General features: G+C 32.8%; 1 protein-coding gene and 2 pseudogenes across 1 annotated transcript; all 3 read right to left on the bottom strand.

Moving 5' to 3' along the window:
- Positions 1-2,591: 2,591 nt before the first annotated feature.
- LOC111297111 (peptidyl-prolyl cis-trans isomerase 1-like) lies at positions 2,592-3,213 on the bottom strand (annotated as a pseudogene).
- A 10,621-nt stretch (positions 3,214-13,834) lies between these two features.
- LOC111296070 (ethylene-response factor C3 pseudogene) lies at positions 13,835-15,066 on the bottom strand (annotated as a pseudogene).
- A 1,708-nt stretch (positions 15,067-16,774) lies between these two features.
- Positions 16,775-20,114, bottom strand: LOC149515544 (receptor-like protein EIX1). Its single transcript, XM_089768952.1, has one exon. It carries the CDS (start codon positions 19,873-19,875, stop codon positions 16,846-16,848), a length of 3,030 nt encoding a protein of 1,009 aa, XP_089625078.1. The 5' UTR covers positions 19,876-20,114; the 3' UTR covers positions 16,775-16,845.

The following is a 20,114-nucleotide window of genomic DNA, read 5'->3' as shown; positions in this document are numbered from 1 at the left end:
ATTCATTGAAATTCGATAATTGTAGAAAGAAGAACAAAAGACTTGACAAAGGAGTCAAATCCTCCAAGTCTGTGGAGTAAGTCCCACGGCCCGGTAATTAACATTTTAGGCCTTAGAAATGAAAACAAATTACAAAAAATTAGAGAAACTAAGACTCTTTTTCCTTATTATTATTTTTTTTGGTATAATTATTTTATTTAATTTTTTTTTTGTATATTGTTGGAGCCTAAAATTAAGAAAATTGATGAAAAAAGAATATTAATTCAAATATAAAACGTGATTTTATATAAAAATGAAGTTGTATAAAAATCTATGAAAGAAAAACGTTTAATTTGCAAATTAAAATTTCATATATCTTTCGTAGTTTAGGTGGGTTTGAAAATAGAAGAGAAGCTTTTGATTGGAAACATTTGAAGCTTGAAGTAGATGAGACTCAGTATGAATTTGTTACTTGTTATAATGTCGAATGTGAGATTTATACATTTTAGAGAAGTTAAAAGATTCCTTTTTGTTTATTATTTTTTGTTATAGTTATTTTCTTTTTTTTTTGTTAAATCAAATTTTACTATATTTGTTTGACTAAAATTAAGTAAATTATTGAAAAAGAATATTAATTCAGATACAACACTGGTTTTATATAAAAATGATGCTATAATACTTCATATATATTAATGTGATTTCAAACATTTAATTTTGCAAATTTTTAATATATTATTCACAGTTAACGCAATTAGTGTATTTTTTAATTAATTTTCAATATAATTTTAGTCACCGTTCATTTGTATTATTTTCTCAATTCATGACTAAGTCTTAAATACGTAAATGATAATGATAAGTGCATTGAAAAGTGACAAACACGAAGCCCACTTTGTAAGAAAGAAAGCTTGTAACCAATGCTTTCCACCTTTTCTTAGTAAGCTAACCACAATGATTTGTTGAAATACAAAGAAAAATTGTGACCTCCAATTTTCAGTTTGAATTTTCCAAAAAAGCATTTATGGTCCGTTGAAATTCGACAATTGTAGAAAGAAGAACAAAAAAGACATGACAAGTAAGTCAAGTCCACCAAATCTATGAAGTAAGTCTCACGGCCAGGTAATTAACTCTTTAGGTCTTCGAAAAGAGAAAAAAATTAAATAATGAAAAATTACAAAAAAATATAATTACAAAAAATTTAGAGAAGCTAAGATTCGTTTTCCTTATTATTTTTTGCTATAGTTATTTTCTTTTTTCTTTTTTGTCATATCAAATTTTGCTATATATGTTTAAACGCCTAAAATTAAAAAATTGTTGAAAAAAGATTATTAATTCAAATATAAAATGAGATTTTATTTTAAAATGAAGTTATATAAAATTCTATGAATGTAAAACGTTTAATTTTGCAAATTGAAATTTTAGTTTATCTTTCATAGTTACCACAATTATTTTTTTATCCATTAATTTTTAATACAATTTTAACCACAAAATATTAGTATGATTTTCATAAGTCCTAATTATAGGTATTAGGATTTGAATCTTAAATTGAATGTCACCTCTTATAGGTGATTGTATGAATTAATTAAATTAAATATGTTGATTTGATTGTACTTAGTATAATTTATATAGTATCACCAACATTTTTCTTTATATATCCAACAAGCAATGGAACTAGCCCCTCACATAAGCCATGGAAAAAATTTTCTCTTCAAACTATAAGAAAAGAATCTACTTAATGACGTAGTATATTTTGATTAATTGAATTTACAATAGACGTGATAAAAAATATAATAATTTTTTATTATTTTGATGAGTTTTTTTTTTTTTTTTATTTTGTAAACAAATTTACATAATTGAACCATATTAATTTAAGTAATTATGTTTTTATTATTTCATATTAAATGTTATATAAATTCAGTTTGTATAATTTAAAAACTCCAGGTGATATATATATATATATTAAATATAAAAATGTTGGGCTAGTTGAGTTTTGCCTTAATACCACCAAGCAAATGGGTTATTATTAGAATCTTGACAGGCCTAAACAAAAGAGTCTTCCTCTTCTCCCTCCTCCCCGCAAATATCTTCTACCTCTATTCTTCCTCACCATGGTTTCATCATACTCTCTTAAACCCATCACCAATTGCCAAAATCCTTTCTTTTCTTCATTTTTGAACCAAAACCCATCTGTTTTTTTCCCTTCACCTCCCTTTCCCACCTTCTAAAACCCATCTCAGCTATTCTAATCCACAGCAACCCCCCAAACCTCTACAGCAACAACTTTACTAACCTTTTAGGCCACCACCATCTCCATTGCCTCCCCAATTCAGTTCGCTTAACCCATGAATAAGAGTCCTTGTCTATGTTCTGTTAATTGTGATCTAGTATAATTCAAGTATCATGTGTTGGAAATAAAATTGTGATCCAAGTACAATATAAATGAAATTGATCAGTTCCTCTCCTAACCAAAAATGTATAATCTGATAAAACATGACACTGAAACAAATTTTCCTTCAGTAATGCCTCAAATTTCTTTTGGAACGTACATTATCAGTGACTAACAAAGTGGATAGAGTCCAAATTGCCATGTAGAAACATAAAAAAAAATACAGTACTTCATCATTCCCAGCTTCTCCAATTATCTTTTGGCTGACCACAGTCTTCGATCACAACTGGTTGCAAAGTTCTCCCACTGTCTGAGCCAGCTTTTTCCATCTCCTTGACAACGCTTATCCATCCACTACTTTACCAAACACAACATGCTTTCCATCAGGCCATGGAGTCTTCTCAGTGCAAGTAAAGAATTGGGAACCATAGGTGTTTGGTCCAGCATTGGCCATTGACAAACAACCAGGTCCGGTATGTTTGAGCATGAAATTCTCATCTGCAAATTTCGTGCCATAGATTGAGTCTCCAGCAGTGCCATTTCCCCTTGTGAAATCTCCACCTTGACACATGAAGCTCGGTATGATTCGGTGAAATGCTGAGCCTTTATGGTGCAATGGCTTCCCAGACATTCCGAAACCCTCCTCCCCAGTGCAGAGTGTTTGCAATTATATTGTGGGCTAACACGGTTAGTTAATCCGAATTTAGGTCAATTAATTTCAAATTACAAATAATTATAGTGGTATTATGTTGTAATATATTCGAACATGTAGTACGATATTAATTACGTATGATCCTAGTTTAATTTTATATTTGAATCTATAATATAATGGGTCAATTTTGATTAATATATATGTCATAACGTCCAGATCTGGGGATCTATCGCTAGACGTGGACTTTCAGGGAGTCGCCACCAATCTTTTTTATCTAGGTGCGATTGGCCACCTAAAGAATCTGTCCTTTCAGGGAACACTTAAGTTTAAGGGTCCCTAAAAGAATAGGTTCAGGTCTACAAACCAGAACATGATTTGGGAGTTCGGTTACGTGTGAGGAAGGTTATAGCACCCTCACAACGCCCATCAAAAGATGGTACCAGCTTAAATTTGTGTTATCCAATTAGCCTTAAAATTTTACCAAGTAATTAGTTATTGAAAATTATTCTCAATTGACTCTAATACTTTCAGCAGAAAATTGAGAAAATTCCATCACCTCAGAAGTATGCAAGAAAGAACTACTGTTTCACTTGCAGAGGCTCCGTCGTCGGATTGTTTAAAGAAAAATCAAAATCAAAATCAAAATAAGAAGGAAGGAAAGAATGATTGTTCTTGTGCAGGGAAAATTGATACTTTCAACTTTTTCTCAAAAATATTCTTTTGAAACTTTAATTTCGAGAAAAATTGATACTTTCAACTTTTCCTCAAAAATTTAAAAATTTATTTTTAAGGAAAATTGATACTTTCAACTTCTCCCAAAAATATTTTTTGAAAACTTTGATTTTAAAGGAAAATTTATACTTTCAATTTTTCCTCGAAAATCTTTTTTTTGAAAACTTTGATTTTAAAGGAAAATTAATACTTTCAACTTTTCCTCGAAAACCTTTTTGGAAAATTTATCTTTAAGGAAAATTGATACTTTCAACTTTTCCTCAAAAACCCTTTTTTTGAAAACTTATTTTTAAGGAAAATTGATACTTTCAACTTTTCCCTAAAAATATTTTTTTTTTGGAAATTTTGATTTTTATTTAAAAAAAATAAAATAATAAAAAAATAAAAAATAAAAAATAAAGAAAAGTAAAACAAAAATAAAAATAAGATAAAGATAAAAAATATTAAATAAATCTAATCTAATAAATAAAAAAATTAAATTAAAAAATAAAAAAATTAAATTAAAAAAAAAATCTGGAGCGGCTCGGATCGCGGCTCGGCTCAAGGAAGAAAAACGGCTCGGGGGAGCGGCTTGGAAGCTCGACTCGGCTCGGCTCGGCTCGAAGGGGGGCTGGTACGAGCGGGTCAAGAAACGGGTCGACGCTCGGGTCGGGTCGAGTTTTCGGCAAAACGCGCGGATCCTCTGGTTACTTAAAGCCAAAACGACGTCGTTTTGAGAGGGTATAAAAGGTACTTCCCTCTGTTTTTCGACAGAACCCTTTTCCTCTCTCTCTCTTCTTCCTTTTTCCTCTCCCTTCTCTCTAAAAGCTGAAGAACACCGGTGGAATTTTCATCAGATTCTGGAAAATGTCACCCAAAATCTGGAAAATTTCGTCGGAAGTTGGTCGGAAGATCATCGATTTCTGGGAATCTTGTCGAAAACTGGGTAGGTCACCGGAAACTTCAAGGTTCGCCGGAATTGTTGCCGGAAAATTCAAATGTAGCCGGAATTTTCGCCGAAATCTGGAAATTTCCCAAAAATTTTCAAAAAAATTTTTCGCCAAAAATTTCTAAAAAAATTATTTTCGATCCCTACAGCTATCCTAACTCTTCTCAACCTTCTTTAGCCTTCGAAAACTCTTTTATACACCTCTTTTCTCTCCAATTCAGTAGCTTTGCTCATTGTTTTTTTTTTTTGTCTTTCATTCTGTTCCAGGAGGTGCCTTTTATAGGGGTTGATCAGGAGTTCCTGATCAATCCCAATTCCTCTTTGGATGGGGATTCAATCTTTGAATCCAATTGGACTCTTCTGATTAAGTTCCCCTCCACAGTGGGATTCTTCATCTTTTAATCCCAGCCATCCAAAAAAGAAAACAAAAAAAAATAATAATAATAAAAAAAAATCAGATACGGATCAAGAAAAGAGAGAAGAGAAAAAAATTATTAACAGATAATTAGGGACACAATAAGATAAACCAACCAAAAAAAAATATTACAAGAAAAAGAGAAAAAAATAATAATTATAATATAATAATAAATATATAACTATATAAATATAATACATATAAATATTAACAGAGAAAAAAAATAAATAAAGATATACATATATTAATATATAATAATAATAATGAATAATAAAATATGTAAAATACAAAAGAAGAAAAAAGAAAAAGAAAGAAAAGAAAAAAAAAACATAAGATAAAAATTGGATTGGGCTTACCCATTTGGGCCAGGCCCAATTGGGCTGGGCCTGGACCCAATTGGGTGTCTACAACTGCCCCTCTTTGCACATTTTCTATGAAATAGAAATTGCGCAAAGACGTAGACACCTAATCCAGACTCAACTCAACATTGTCATTTTTTTGTTTTTTGTATTTTTTTATGTTTTTTTTTGTATTTTTTTGTTTTTTATCAAAGCTCCTATAAACAGAGGCTCAACGATTTTGAAAAGTAAATTGCTCCTCTAAACAGAGGCACCATGACTTTGGGAAAGTAAATTGCTCCTCTAAACAGAGGCACCACGACTTTGAAAAATAAATTGTTCCTCTAAACAGAGGCACCACGACTTTGGAAAATAAATTGCTCCTCTAAACAAAGGCACCACGACTTTTGAAAGTAAATTGCTCCTCTAAACAGAGGCTCCACGACTTTGGAAAGTAAATTGCTCCTCTAAACAGAGGCAACGGAACTTTGAAAAATAAATTGCTCCTTGACAATCATGTCCAAAGGAGTTGAAAGTTGTGTTTGAAGGAATTTCAGGAGATTATGCCCAAAGGTCTTGTAAATCAATCCTGATACCAAAAGATATCCTATTTCAAGGATTAGAAACTTACCTGACAAGCTTTTTCTTTTTCAATTTTACAAAATATCTTCATATCTGTCTTCTCCATGTAGGATGTTGGAACACCCTTGCTTCTTGAATTTATACACTATACTTTCCTGAAAGTAGTGTATGCTGTGCAAATGCATATGAATTTCAACGCATGCTATGCAAATGTTGGTCAATTAATTCCTGTTCAATGTATGGCACTCAAATTTCTCAGGCTTTTTTCTTAGGCATCAAGCCCTTTGATTCTTCAGAGATCCAATTACACTGCTCTTCTAAGATCGAATCAGTGTAGCTCTTAATTGTTTCTCCCACTCATATTCTTTCTTGTTCAGTTTCTCAATACTTTGGAATAAGCTTCATCAATCGATCATCACTTGACCATCATTCAATGAATTTCTCAGCACTAACAAATTTCAAAATAAGTTTCATCCACCATCACTGGGTCATTACGCATAGGTGTCTCAGCATTAACCATTCCAAGACAAACTTTGTCCACTAATTGTTCTCATCATTCAATCATAATTTGCAAGTCATATTGACCAATTCATCCTTGTACTCATCACTTGGTTGTATCACTTTTCAAGATTTGCCCCATCATATCCTTCATTTGATCACCTCATATATTTTTTCAAATCATCTCTTTTAGGTTTCTACCATTTCTTCATTTTGTTACCACCATCATCTTAGATTTCTTTTCAAATGAATGTAAGATTCTTTTAAACACATATTCATTCATTCATTATCATTTCAAATCTTGACAAATACAATGCAATCAAGCATTTTCTCAATTCACTTAGGGGTGAAATAATAAGAGAACATAAGGTGAATTATCACTGAAGATCTATTTTGGTATAAAACAAATGAGAAAGGACATAAATTGGATATATGTCATTGGGATGGATGGTATGTCCAAATGATGAATATTCAGACAATTCTCAACATTAATCTAGGATTCTTTTTCAAAAACTCATTCCATTTACTGTTGAAGTCAACTTGAGCTTGGCGAACTTTGCCTCAGTCTTTGAGGGATCTTCAGATATCTTTGATCTTCCATTCATGTGAGCCATTTGACCTGGATCTTTTTTTTTTTTTTACCAAAATCACCTTTTCAGGTTTTCAATTTGAATCTTTTTTTTTTCATTTTCTCATTTTTCCATTTTTTTCTCTTTTTTTCTTTTTTTTCTTTTTTTTTCCTCATCTTCTTTTTTTTTTGTCAATTTTTCATCCATTGTTGATATCTTCTATACATTCAACTTTAAAGCATGATTCCATTGCTTCATCATGAGCATACCTTCGCTCAACCTATGATCATTCAAGTTGAGTATTCACACTTGATCCAAATGGACTTTTCAAGGTTGTAATGTAGGCCAAGGTGAAGGGTCATAAAAAAAAGATATAATAGGCTCAAAACATGTATTAAAAAGGTTCAAAACCAAAGGATCATTTGATACAACTTGGCATTTTACCCCTACATCGTTTCACTATTTTTTCTTTCTTCACACAAAGGATTCTCATTACTTTGTCCCAAATCATGTGTGTCATTTATTTTTCTTTTGCTTTTCTTTCTCTTTCCATCTTTGAGACCTTTTGTGGTGTTTTTTTTCTTTTTTTTTTTCAAAATTTACCCTCCAGTGTAGAGGATGATCCTTGGTTGGGGTTCTTAAAAAAAAAATGATACGCTCAAAGGGGTAACAATAAATGGTTTTTCAAATGGTAAAAGAAAGATGACCATTTTTCATCTCAATTGTGAATACCTTTCTTGAACATCATCTATTGAACAAAGCTCATGAACTTGTATAAAAGATTGCACATCTTCAAGACATATCTATTTCACCTGCAGTAACAGCTTACTTTTTGCTCAAATCATCTCCTCATATTAACGTGGATGAGTTCTCAAAATTAAATCTCAGAATTATTGTTATCATTGTCTAAATATTCATCATCTGAAATTTAAGAATGGGAATGTGAAGTTATGAAAGGTAACAGGGCATGGAATAATGGTCGAGTGAAAGAGAAAATGTAATGAAATGCATTAATTTGCCCTTATTAAGATGATAACACGTGAACTCATATTGCAGAAAAGAAATCCTAACATTACTTTAAAAGAACTCTTAGAATGATAAGTGGCATTCAACCAGTTTTAACATCCTCTTTAAAATCATGCCCTTGGGCAACCAGGTGAAGGATTTTTATCTCGTCCCATTGATTCATTGTGACTTTTCATATTCTTGATCCTCAAACAAAATGATTGGGCTTTTCCTGCCGAGTTCTAAAGATACAGGCTTGACCATTTGAGCGGCTGCTTCCATTATCATGCTCCCTATTGTATTACTTCTGGTAAAGGCAATCTTGTCAACATTGGGATGATATGCCAAAAGAATCGCAACTTTCAAGCCCAATCCAGTCAGAACATTCAAGACATCTGGAGGAAAACCAACCTTCCTACATACGTTAGCCAACTCCAAACAGGTGATAGGTACCAACCCGAAAGGCTTCAGTATTGTAGCACAATCTTTTGCTTTGCATCTAAACCTTCAGCAAGGAACATATAGTACTCAAAACATCCAGCAACATCATCAATGTCCCAAGTTACTTCATCAAGTAGTTTTCCATAATCAATTGCTCAAGCTTTGCTAATTCAGATTTTTTCTCTATTATCTTGGGAACGATGGCCTGTAAATACTTGGCATGAACAGTGCCAGAAGCTGAAGCTCATTTCATCCGTGATTAATCGTTGCACCTCATGCTTTAGAGTAGTGAAATTTTCAGTGCAATGGCCAATAATTTTATAGCGGTAGTCATAATGAGCTGTAGGATCATACCGCTTAGGATGAGGTGGTTTAAGAGGGTCCACATAGCTTGGGAGCAATCAGGTGGCTATTATAGAGCTCTCAGTATAACTTCATGTAAGTCATGAGGATTGGATCAAATACAAGTTTTTCTCGAATAGTCCATTGCTCTCGTGAACCACTTTCCAGGCTAATAGGATGAATTTAGGGTCTTGCAAGAGTTTGACTGTTAAGGTTGTATATGGGAGCTTGGGGGATAAAAATGGGCTGGTATATGGATGAATTAGGTGGTTGTGGGGGCTATTTGGTATGGATAAGATGAAGCATTATTCACAGTAAGATAGTATGGAGAGCAATCTAAAGATAGATAGGGTTGATATCCCCTGAACTATCTGTCAAAGCCTACAGCTTGAACTTCAGTCTCTTTCTTTTTGGGTGCCTTCTTGCTTTCTTCTCCTTTCAGCTTGCCATTCTCAATGATTTCATCTAAGATCACCATGTCAGCAAAATTCTTTGTGGCATTCCCTATCATCTCTTTATAATAGAAGAACTTCAAAGTACTGACAAACAATACGATGGCCTCCTTTTCATTCAAAAAAGGTTGCACTTGAGAAACAATATCCCTCCCCGTTGGCTTTGAATGATTCAGTTGCTTTTTTATTCATATTCTTGAATTTTGAAAGAATAACCACATTAGGAACTAAACAGGGCCCGGCAGCATCAACTGACTGTAAAAACTAACTCCCTCCACTGCTCGTAGCATTTTCTCTAACATGTTCATCTTCTGTTCAGCTTTTGAGGCTTCTAAAGTCCCATTCTCTTTAAGTCTCAACTTTTCTTCTAGATCATTCAAATTAGGGACTGATATTGATTCTACTGCCTTTTCAGTAAAGATAAGAATTGTCCTTGATTTGAAGCTAATGGCAGCCTGGGATACGTGTATCCTACAGGATAGGTGAACCACTGTAGTGGTAGACCTTGTGCAGATTAAGCTTGATGTGGCTTGAAATCAGGAGGGCACAATGGGTCATCCTCCTCCTATTGGCTAGCATTTTCCTCTATTGCCTTCCCCTTGGTTAGCTTGTTCAAAGCCTCTAATATCTTATTTAACTCTTCTTCTAACTTTTCTTGAGCTTTCTCTAATCTCTCGAAATGATTGGAATTTTCTTGTTCCATTTACTTGGCTCGAGCTCTTGTGTTGTATTGGTGGGTGGAATTGCTTGGTGGAGCTATCCTTGAACCTCTAGTACCACAATTATGATTAAAAATGCTATGCTATGCTTTATGTATGATGCTTTGATGCACGAATGAAATGTATATTTTCCTGAATGAAATCTAATATGAAATGGATGCAAATGATTGTGTTAAAACATGATCATGTAATGCAGATGCATACAATCAGACAAACAACATAGTTTCATGGATGAAATGAAAGTGATGCCGATGCATAATGTTACATATGATAATGAAAATGATGCACAAAGTTAAACAATCAAAATGATTAGATAAACACCCTTTGGTGTCTTAATTTCAGGGTATATCTATCATTGGGTAGAAAGGGCTCTATCCTAGGTTTAGGCACTTTTAAGGTTCACTATATGTGGTTTAAGGTCAAAGTCTAAAGGTTCCCAAATTGCTCCTTACATCCTTGTCTATCACAGACTAGTAAGGCACCCTAATCCTCACCCATTACAGGCTACAAATGAAAAAGGTTCAATTTGAGTGGGAGTATTTCGCTAGCCACTGCGGAGGCATTAGACCTCACGAAAGCAATAGGTACTTTACTCCCTCCTAGAGGGACAGAGCTCGGGTGTAGAGCTCATGTTATGCACATGCATATGAATGACATAATTAACAACGTAAATAAATATGAATGAATAATAACACATATATACAAACAGGTTCAATTTTATTAGGTTTTTGGATAACACAAATTATTTGCTGGCCTGACTCTCAAAGTCCCCAGTGGAGTCGCCAAGCTGTCATAACGTCCAGATCCGGAGATCTATCGCTAGACGTGGACTTTCAGGGAGTCGCCACCAATCTTTTTTATCTAGGTGCGATTGGCCACCTAAAGAATCTGTCCTTTCAGGGAACACTTAAGTTTAAGGGTCCCTAAAAGAATAGATTCAGGTCTACAAACCAGAACAGGATTCGAAAGTTCGGTTACGTGTGAGGAAGGTTATAGCACCCTCACAACGCTCATCAAAAGATGGTACCAGCTTAAATTTGTGTTATCCAATTAGCCTTAAAATTTTACCAAGTAATTAGTTATTGAAAATTATTCTCAATTGACTCTAATACTTTCAGCAGAAAATTGAGAAAATTTCTCACCTCAGAAGTATGCAAGAAAGAACTACTGTTTCACTTGCAGAGGCTCCGTCGTCGGATTGTTTAAAGAAAAATCAAAATCAAAATCAAAATAAGAAGGAAGGAAATAATGATTGTTTTTGTGCAGGAAAAATTGATACTTTCAACTTTTCCCCAAAAATATTCTTTTGAAACTTTAATTTCGAGGAAAATTGATACTTTCAACTTTTTCTAAAAAATTTAAAAATTTATTTTTAAGAAAAATTGATACTTTCAACTTCTCCCAAAAATATTTTTTTGAAAACTTTGATTTTAAAGAAAAATTGATACTTTCAACTTTTTCTCGAAAATTTTTTTTTTGAAAACTTTGATTTTAAAGAAAAATTGATACTTTCAACTTTTCCTCGAAAACCTTTTTGGAAAATTTATCTTTAAGAAAAATTGATACTTTCAACTTTTTCTAAAAATATTTTTCGAAAATTTTGATTTTCAAGAAAAATTGATACTTTTAACTTTTCCTCAAAAACCTTTTTTTGAAAACTTATTTTTAAGGAAAATTGATACTTTCAACTTTTCCCTAAAAATATTTTTTTTTTGAAAATTTTGATTTTTATTTAAAAAAAATAGAATAATAAAAAAATAAAAAAATAAAGAAAAGTAAAACAAAAATAAAAATAAGATAAAGATAAAAAATATTAAATAAATCTAATCTAATAAATAAAAATAAAAAAATTAAATTAAAAAAAAAAACCTGGAGCGGCTCGGCTCAAGGAAGAAAAATGGCTTGGGGGAACGGCTTGGAAGCTTGGCTCGGCTCGGCTAGGCTCGGAGGGGGGCTGGCACGCGCGGGTCAAGAAACGGGTCGACGCTCGGGTCGGGTCGGGTTTTCGGTAAAACGCGCGGATCCTCTGGTTACTTAAAGCCAAAATGACGTCGTTTTGAGAGGGTATAAAAGGTACTTCCCTCTATTTTTCGGCAGAACCCTTCTCCTCTCTCTCTCTCTTCTTCCTTTTTCCTCTCCCTTCTCTCTAAAAGCTGAAGAACATCGGTGGAATTTTCGTTGGATTCTGGAAAATGTCACCCGAAATCTAGAAAATTTCGCCGGAAGTTGGCCGGAAGATCACCGGTTTCTGAGAATCTTGCCGGAAACTGGGTAGGTCACCGAAAACTTCAAGGTTCGCCGGAATTGTTGCCGAAAAATTCAAATGTCGCCGGAATTTTTGTCGGAATCTGGAAATTTCCCAAAAATTTCCAGAAAAATTTTTCGCCAAAAATTTCTAAAAAAATTATTTTCGATCCCTACAGCTATCCTAACTCTTCTCAACCTTCTTTAGCCTTCGAAAACTCTTATATACACCTCTTTTCTCTCCAATTCAGTAGCTTTGCTCACTGTTTTTTTTTTTTTTTGCCTTTCATTCTGTTCCAGGAGGTGCCTTTTATAAGGGTTGATCAGGAGTTCCTGATCAATCCCAATTCCTCCTTGGACGGGGATTCAATCTTTGAATCCAATTGGACTCTTCTGATTGAGTTCCCCTCCACAGTGGGATTCTTCATCTTTTAATCCCAGCCATCCAAAAAAGAAAACAAAGAAAAAAATAATAATAATAATAAAAAATCAGATACGGATCAAGAAAAGAGAGAAGAGAAAAAAAATTATTAACAGATAATTAGGGACACAATAAGATAAACCAACCAAAAAAAAATATTACAAGAAAAAGAGAAAAAAATAATAATTATTATAATATAATAGTAAATATATAACTATATAAATATAATACATATAAATATTAACAGAGAAAAAAAAATAAATAAAGATATACATATATTAATATATAATAATAATAATGAATAATAAAATATGTAAAATACAAAAGAAGAAAAAAGAAAAAGAAAGAAAAGAAAAAAAAAACATAAGATAAAAATTGGATTGAGCTTACCCATTTGAGCCAGGCCCAATTGGGCTGGGCCTGAACCCAATTGGGTGTCTACAATATAAATATATATATATATATGAAGTCGGTCCATCAGATTTTATAATTTTAATTTGAGAGGAAAATAGCAGTTCTCTCTTTTTGTACTATGCAAGCCGTTGATTGAGCACAATAGGCGGCATCGAAAAGCTCATGATGGTAACAACACATCCATGGGCTTGGATTTAAGGGGATTGAGTTCACTTCCACATTAAAAACAGTTTTAGTTATAAATTACGATAGTGATTCGGTAAGCCTTCAGCCAAATTGGTTATAGTTCAATTAGAGCTTCATCTAGTTCAAAATTGGGTCCAAATTGCCTTAGCAATTGCACATATTGCTCAAGGAAAAAGTAGTTAATATTCTTCTTTCCCGAAAAGAAAATAAAAAACCTTGATTGAAAAGAAAACAGAATGGCTGTACTGATAAGGATGTGGTTGAAATATGGACAGAAATCTTATAAATTCGAAAAAATATTTTCTTTTATACCCAAAAATAAAAAGAAATGAGAATACAAATTGGCACAATGACCTTTTATTTTCAAGTGTTCTTTTAAGCAAAAAAGAAAATAAAACTACTACTAATATATGATTAATATAGATGACAACTCTATGAATTCAAAATAACTAGAAATTGTTATCATATATATATGTATATATAGAAGATTGAAAATTTGTAGAAATGTTCAACTAGTATGTAATATTATTGTTGGCTAAAATTATGCATAGCACTAAACTTTGATTGTACATCATCTCAAAGATTTACAAATTCACAGACGATATCCAACAAAAAATTTGGTCCTCCTCCACTATCTCAATTGAAAAGGGAGAAGAAACAAAAAAGAGAAGAAAAAATGTTGGTGTTTGAACTCAATTATTCACCAATAAGGAGTTGCACTCTCAGATATACTTAGAAGCTTCTCCAAATAATCAGCTCCTAAATCCTCAAACACCAGGATATTTTCCCTCCCCATTTCCTTCTTTCTTGATCTTCGTGTTCCCTGATCTTTTGCTCTTCATGGAGTACCTTTTCTAAATTGTCAAAGTAGGTGAACAACTTTCTTCAAGTCCATAGTTCATTTCTTGAAGTGAATCATAAACTGTATCCATTGGAAAACTGAGTATCACCATCGGACCTCGCATTGCGAGTGTAGCTTGATCATACACTAGCTGTAGCCTCAGCTATATCCAAGGTTCCAGGCCAAAGCCTAACACCATTCCTTATGGAATCCCTTATCTCAGCTGCCTATTTTCCCCATGGCCTCTTCCTAACTCCTCTATACTAAACCTCCTTTCCTGTCTCATCTTCATTTGCATTCAAGTTCACTTAATGATCCTTTCTAAAACTATTAACCGATGTGGTATCAAAAGTGTTTTCCTATGCTTGATTTAGGACTCCCAAAGGAACATTACACGGGAGTCATTTCCATTGAAAGGGTTTGGTTATGGAGATAATTGAATGATCCTAGTGAGAAATTTTTTGAGAAATATAGGAAGAAGAGGATTCAAGAGACAATTGGAGATTTGGGTATTGAAAAAATGAAGAGTCCATGTATGAAAATCAAGTCATTCTTATTATGGAAACGATTCTTCTTCGATCTTATAATTAATTCTCTTTGATTTTGCTTTTTGGTTTTGGTCATAGGAAATGAAATTTGAAGCTCAGTGTTATATATACAGTAATTACAAGCAAGGGAGGGAAAGGCTATATTAGTCAAATATTTATTTTAAAAAAGTAAAAAAAAAAAAAGAAAAGAAAGAAAGAACAAATTAAAGAAACGATGGAAAGAGAGTAAAATTATATGAACAAGTTATTAGCGTCGAACATCATTATTTAGTCGTTAATAGTAGAATCAACAGCTGAGTCAAAAGGAATACTTGTCGGGGCATTGTGGCCAGATCAAGTTAAAATTCTCTTACATCACCCATGATGTTTCACTTTTATGTCATGCCTATAACTTATATTTTTAGCTAATTAAAATAGTAAATCACTATGCTTAGAATGATCAATTACAATGTTAATTACCTTATATTGATGAACAAGATTTGATTAATATAGTCAGGTTATAGTTGAGTTTCTCGTAATTTTATTTTTATACAAAATAAATTAAATTTGAGAATTAAGAAAAGAATTACAAGTGCATAAATTTAAATTTTAATCCGATCAGAAGTACTTTTTAAAATATTTGTATAAATCACTTAGATTAGACTTTGAATTTATAAAAAGATTACTTTATATATATATGTATATATATGCTTTTCATTTAAATTATATAATATAATCATATTATTGACAAGGGTTAATTTTAATTTTTCATGTACCGCTAATAAGTAAATGCTGTTGAAATAAAAATTTACCTATCTAATAATAACATATAATATAAAATAAATAATCAACATTTTTTAAAAATATTATTTTATGGTGTGATTTTAATAACAAAACAAAAAAGATATATTTTTACATTGAATAATTATTTCATATAATCCTTCTTTTATTAATTATGTCAAAATTTATCATAAATAAGTTTCTTAAACTAGCATAATTGATGTTATAGTAAATTTTTGAATTGATAATAAGATGTAAAAAGTCAGTGGCCACTTTCTAGGTGCCATTATAGGTTAGTTTTACCTCTTCCCTTAAGTGTTACCTTTTTTTCATTTTTTTTCTTCAAATTCACACCCTACATAACCATAACCTTCCAGCCTTCATCGGATGATTTGCCACTCTTTAATTAGTCTCTAATATTTTATTGGCCAAAAATTTGATTGTTCATATATACATTGGTCATTATTTTATATATTTTTATCCATTACTAGAATTTGATCCCACTATTAATAATTATTTTTAATTAAAATAAAATAAAATTTTAACTTACATATTGAATCTTATAAATATATCAAAACTAAAAATATTTAATTTATTATGGTATCGTTTTTTGTTGTTGGCTTTTTTTGCTATGATGTGTACTTTTATTTTTTATTTTCAAATTATAAATTATTTGATCAAATCCAAGATTTTTTTAATTTATTTTAAATCATAAACATTTTTTAAAACTTTTAGAAAAAGAGAAAGAAAAATGCGATTAAATTTTTTTATGATGATTTAGATTTAAAAGAAAAATACGACTAAAATTTTTTATGATGATTTAGATTTGATTTTTAATTTTTTAATTTTTTTTGCCTTTTTATATTTTTATATTTATTATTATTTTCAAATTTTTTATAAATAGAACTAAAAAAATACATAAAATAGGGTAAAAAGTATTAGGCTTGATTCACTAATGGGTTCGTAAGGTGGGGTGAATTGACAAAAACGGGTTGGTTAAATCCGGCCCATTTCGCATGCTTTTTTTTTTTTTTTTTTTTTCTGTAAACCAATATCCTCCAATTTTTGCATAGTTACAATAAAAGCTTTCAATTCATTTGGATTTATAAAAATCTGTAGTTTTTGAAATTTTACTTTTGAATAACCAAAATCATAAATAAGACTAGAATAAGAAAAATTTCAAAATAAAAGATTTATAAAAAATTATACCTTCAACTCATATTTAATTAAATTCAAACACACACATATGAGTCAAATACATTAACACAATTTTATTTCCTTTCGATAAATTACATGTAATGCTACTTCCAAATTCGAATACACGGATTAAGTTAAGAACATGCAAATCAAGTTACTGCATTATCAAACACACCAAAATGAGCTGCCATTACAAATAATTACATACCAATAGTAGCCCAAAACACGTATAGCTTATCACCAATTTGCTCCAGTTTTTGATAATAAGCAAACCTCCAAGACCTGATGAAAAACAGGGGAGCCACAACTCCCCAAAACCCCATCACAAATCCAAGCACTATGCTCACATAAAGCCAATTCACCTTAGATCTTTTCTTTCCTCCACTGCTACCTCCATTTGTAAAATCAGGTGTTTCGCCATTTCCGCTGCAATTTTTAGTGACTGGAGGTCCGCAAAGATGATTGCCAATGTAAGAAGACCTGTCAAAGCTTTGGAGCTGGGTGCCTAATGGGATTTGTCCTGTCAAGTTGTTGTAGGACAAGTTGAAGTGATTCAAGAAATTCAAATTGGAGAAACTTGAAGGGATTTCACCATGGAGTCGGTTAATCGACAAGTCAAGAGATTCCAACACCTCCATATTGCCAATGTTCTCTGGTATCTTTCCTGTTTGGAGATTCTTCGACAAATTTAATGACCGCAGCCCCATAAGATTTCCAAGTTCTTTGGGGATCTCTCCTGTGAGACTATTAACTGAAAGGTCTATGCTAGTAACAAGTCTAAGTGTGGTACTGTATTCATCCTCCCTTCCTCTTGTCACCAATAACGCACCCAAATAAAACAGGTTATCAAAGTCTAATTCGAAAGCCCAATAACTTAGGTGTTGGTCGGAGGGTTTTGTGGCCATGGCACTTAAGTTACTAAAACATTTTGGAATAGCTCCTGAAATGTTGTTATAACCAAGATCCAAGACCTGAAGAGAATTAAGAGTACATATTTGATCAGGAATATAGCCTTGAAAGTTATTTGAACGGAGGTTTAGCACCACGAGTTTTGAGAGCTTGTCTCCAATCCATGCTGGAATACTCCCCGTTAATTGGTTTTCACTAAGATCAAGAATAAGCGTAACATTTAAATGCTGCAATGAGGATGGTACTTCTCCAAATAAGTTATTGTTACGAAGGTTTAATAACTCAATATGAACCATATATCTCAAGGATATAGGAATTGTCCCAGTTAGATCGTTATTTCCTAAATTTAAGACTTGCAAACTTCCCAAAATTTTCCAACAATCTGGAATTGCACCTGACAGAAGATTTGATTCAATGTCAAGAATGCTCAAAGTTTCCAGTTTAGTTTGGGAATTACAAAGAAAATTAGATAAGGATCCTGAAATTAGATTGTTAGTCAAAAATAAATACTCCAAATCAGAGGATGCCTGCGGCAATGGACCTGTGAATTGGTTGGATCTCAAGTCAACCATCGAACTCATCAATAAATATGAAATCTCCCCGCCTAGTTGGTTATGGGAAAGGTTTAGACATTCAAATTGAGTTGAAAGGTTCCAAAACCAAGTGGGAATGACACCTGAAATTTCAGCACAGGAGATATCTAAAAAAGACAAGTTCTTTTGGAATTGTAACCACTGAGGAAATTGCGGACCAAGATGCCAGTTACCCAATCCAATACTTTTACAGTGAAAAGGAGGAATCCAACTTGGGTTTGGTTTAAACGTTAACAAGTTGTTAGATGCCCAAAAAAATTTCAATCTCGTGAGATTAGAAAAGTGCGTTTCTGATATATTTCCTTCCAACACATTATAGCTAACGTCTAAATCTTCCAAATTCCCAAGTTGTCCTAAACTTTGAGGAAGAGTTGCATTCAATCGATTGTATGAAACATCAAGAACTTTCAATGATGACAACTTCCCTATTGAGGATGGAATGGGACCAGAAATGGAGTTTCTAGAAAGGAAAAGGTATGCCAAAATTTTAAATTGGCCAAGTTGATCAGGTAAATGGCCAGAAAGTTTGTTAGATGCAATATTTAATGACTCTAATCGATCCAAACTACATCTAGACAAACTCTCTATGATTTCTGATACCTCTTGATCAATTCCATTATTTGACAAATCCATCTCCCTCATAGTGCAAAGACTTTCCAAACATTTAGGTTCTATAATTTCAAGCTGGTTATGTGAAACATCAAGATGAGTAAGAGAGCTTAAGTTTCCAATGGCACTTGAAAAATTACCTTGCAGGCCGGCACTGCTGAGACCAAGGAATTGAAGTCGGTTTAAATTAGACAACCAGCTGAGTGTCGATGAAGAGAAGGCATTCCTACTAAGATCAAGAAATTTGAGAGAAGACATGTTTTGAAAACCATTGGGAATCACACCTTCAACTCCATTAGACCTCAGATCAATGGACACAAGACTACGGAGACTGAATATCCATGTAGGCACCGAAGACAACGTGTTTCTCGAAAGATCAAGAACAGCAAGAGATGTGTAATTAACACTGACTGGAGATGGATCATTATTTAGAGAGCATCTTGACAAGTGTAACTCCACCAAAGAAGGAAGTTTTTGTGTTGATTGCAGCCAATCAGTTGCTTGACGAAGATCTACTTCACTCAAATCAAGGTAATGCAGAGACGAAAGACCAGAAACCCATTGAAGAGTTTTAGTTTCAAATAGGGGATTGTGTCCAAGATCAAGATAAAGCAATTTTGAAAGATTTCCAATATTATGGGGAATTTCTCCTTGGAAATTTGCTAGAGAAAGGTTAAGATATGTCAAACTCTTCATCGAACCAATGAATTCGGGAATTGTCAGGCTTCCAAAGTCGTTGTTGCTTAAGTCTAGGAAACTGATATGCTTCAACTCGATCAAAGAAGGATTTATTTTGCCTCCTAGCTTTGACCGAAGGTAAGCATCCCATTCAGCAACCGGCTCATCCGCATCAGGTCCTCTTGAAAGAAGACCCAAGTGCAGCTCTTTGACATGGCCAGTCAAGTTATTGCAGAAAACACCAACCCACTCACAGCAATCCTCACCTTCAACCCAAGAAGATAGCCTGTTTGATTGATCAATGAGGTCTTGCTTGAACTTCAAAAGGGCTTGCCCCTCACTTTCAATGCAAAGCACATTGGAATTCCCATCACAAAAGCTAATAACAGTGGCTGCGATGACAAGAAGAAATACAAACAAGGAAATTGTAACCACTTTCATGGTTGCATACTGATCATTGCTACCAACACATAATATATAAAGTTAAAGAAAAATGTTTTCCAGCACATCAAGCGTAGGAAATTTCTTCGACGACCTCCAATTTAAATTTCCGACTTGAATTTTCCACAAAAAGCATTCATATGTATGAATGAAATTCAACGTGTAGAAAAAACATAAAAAGAACTTGACTAGGATATCAAGCCAATCAACTCTATGGAGTAAGTCTCACGGTCAGCCAA

The sequence above is a fragment of the Durio zibethinus genome, chromosome 12 (genome assembly GCF_047325235.1).
Source record: "Durio zibethinus cultivar Kanyao isolate XHJ-2024 chromosome 12, ASM4732523v1, whole genome shotgun sequence".
In the NCBI taxonomy this organism is placed as follows: Eukaryota; Viridiplantae; Streptophyta; class Magnoliopsida; order Malvales; family Malvaceae; genus Durio; species Durio zibethinus.
The sequence above is the reverse complement of the archived record's forward strand: the minus strand, read 5'-3'. Positions and strand labels throughout refer to the sequence as shown.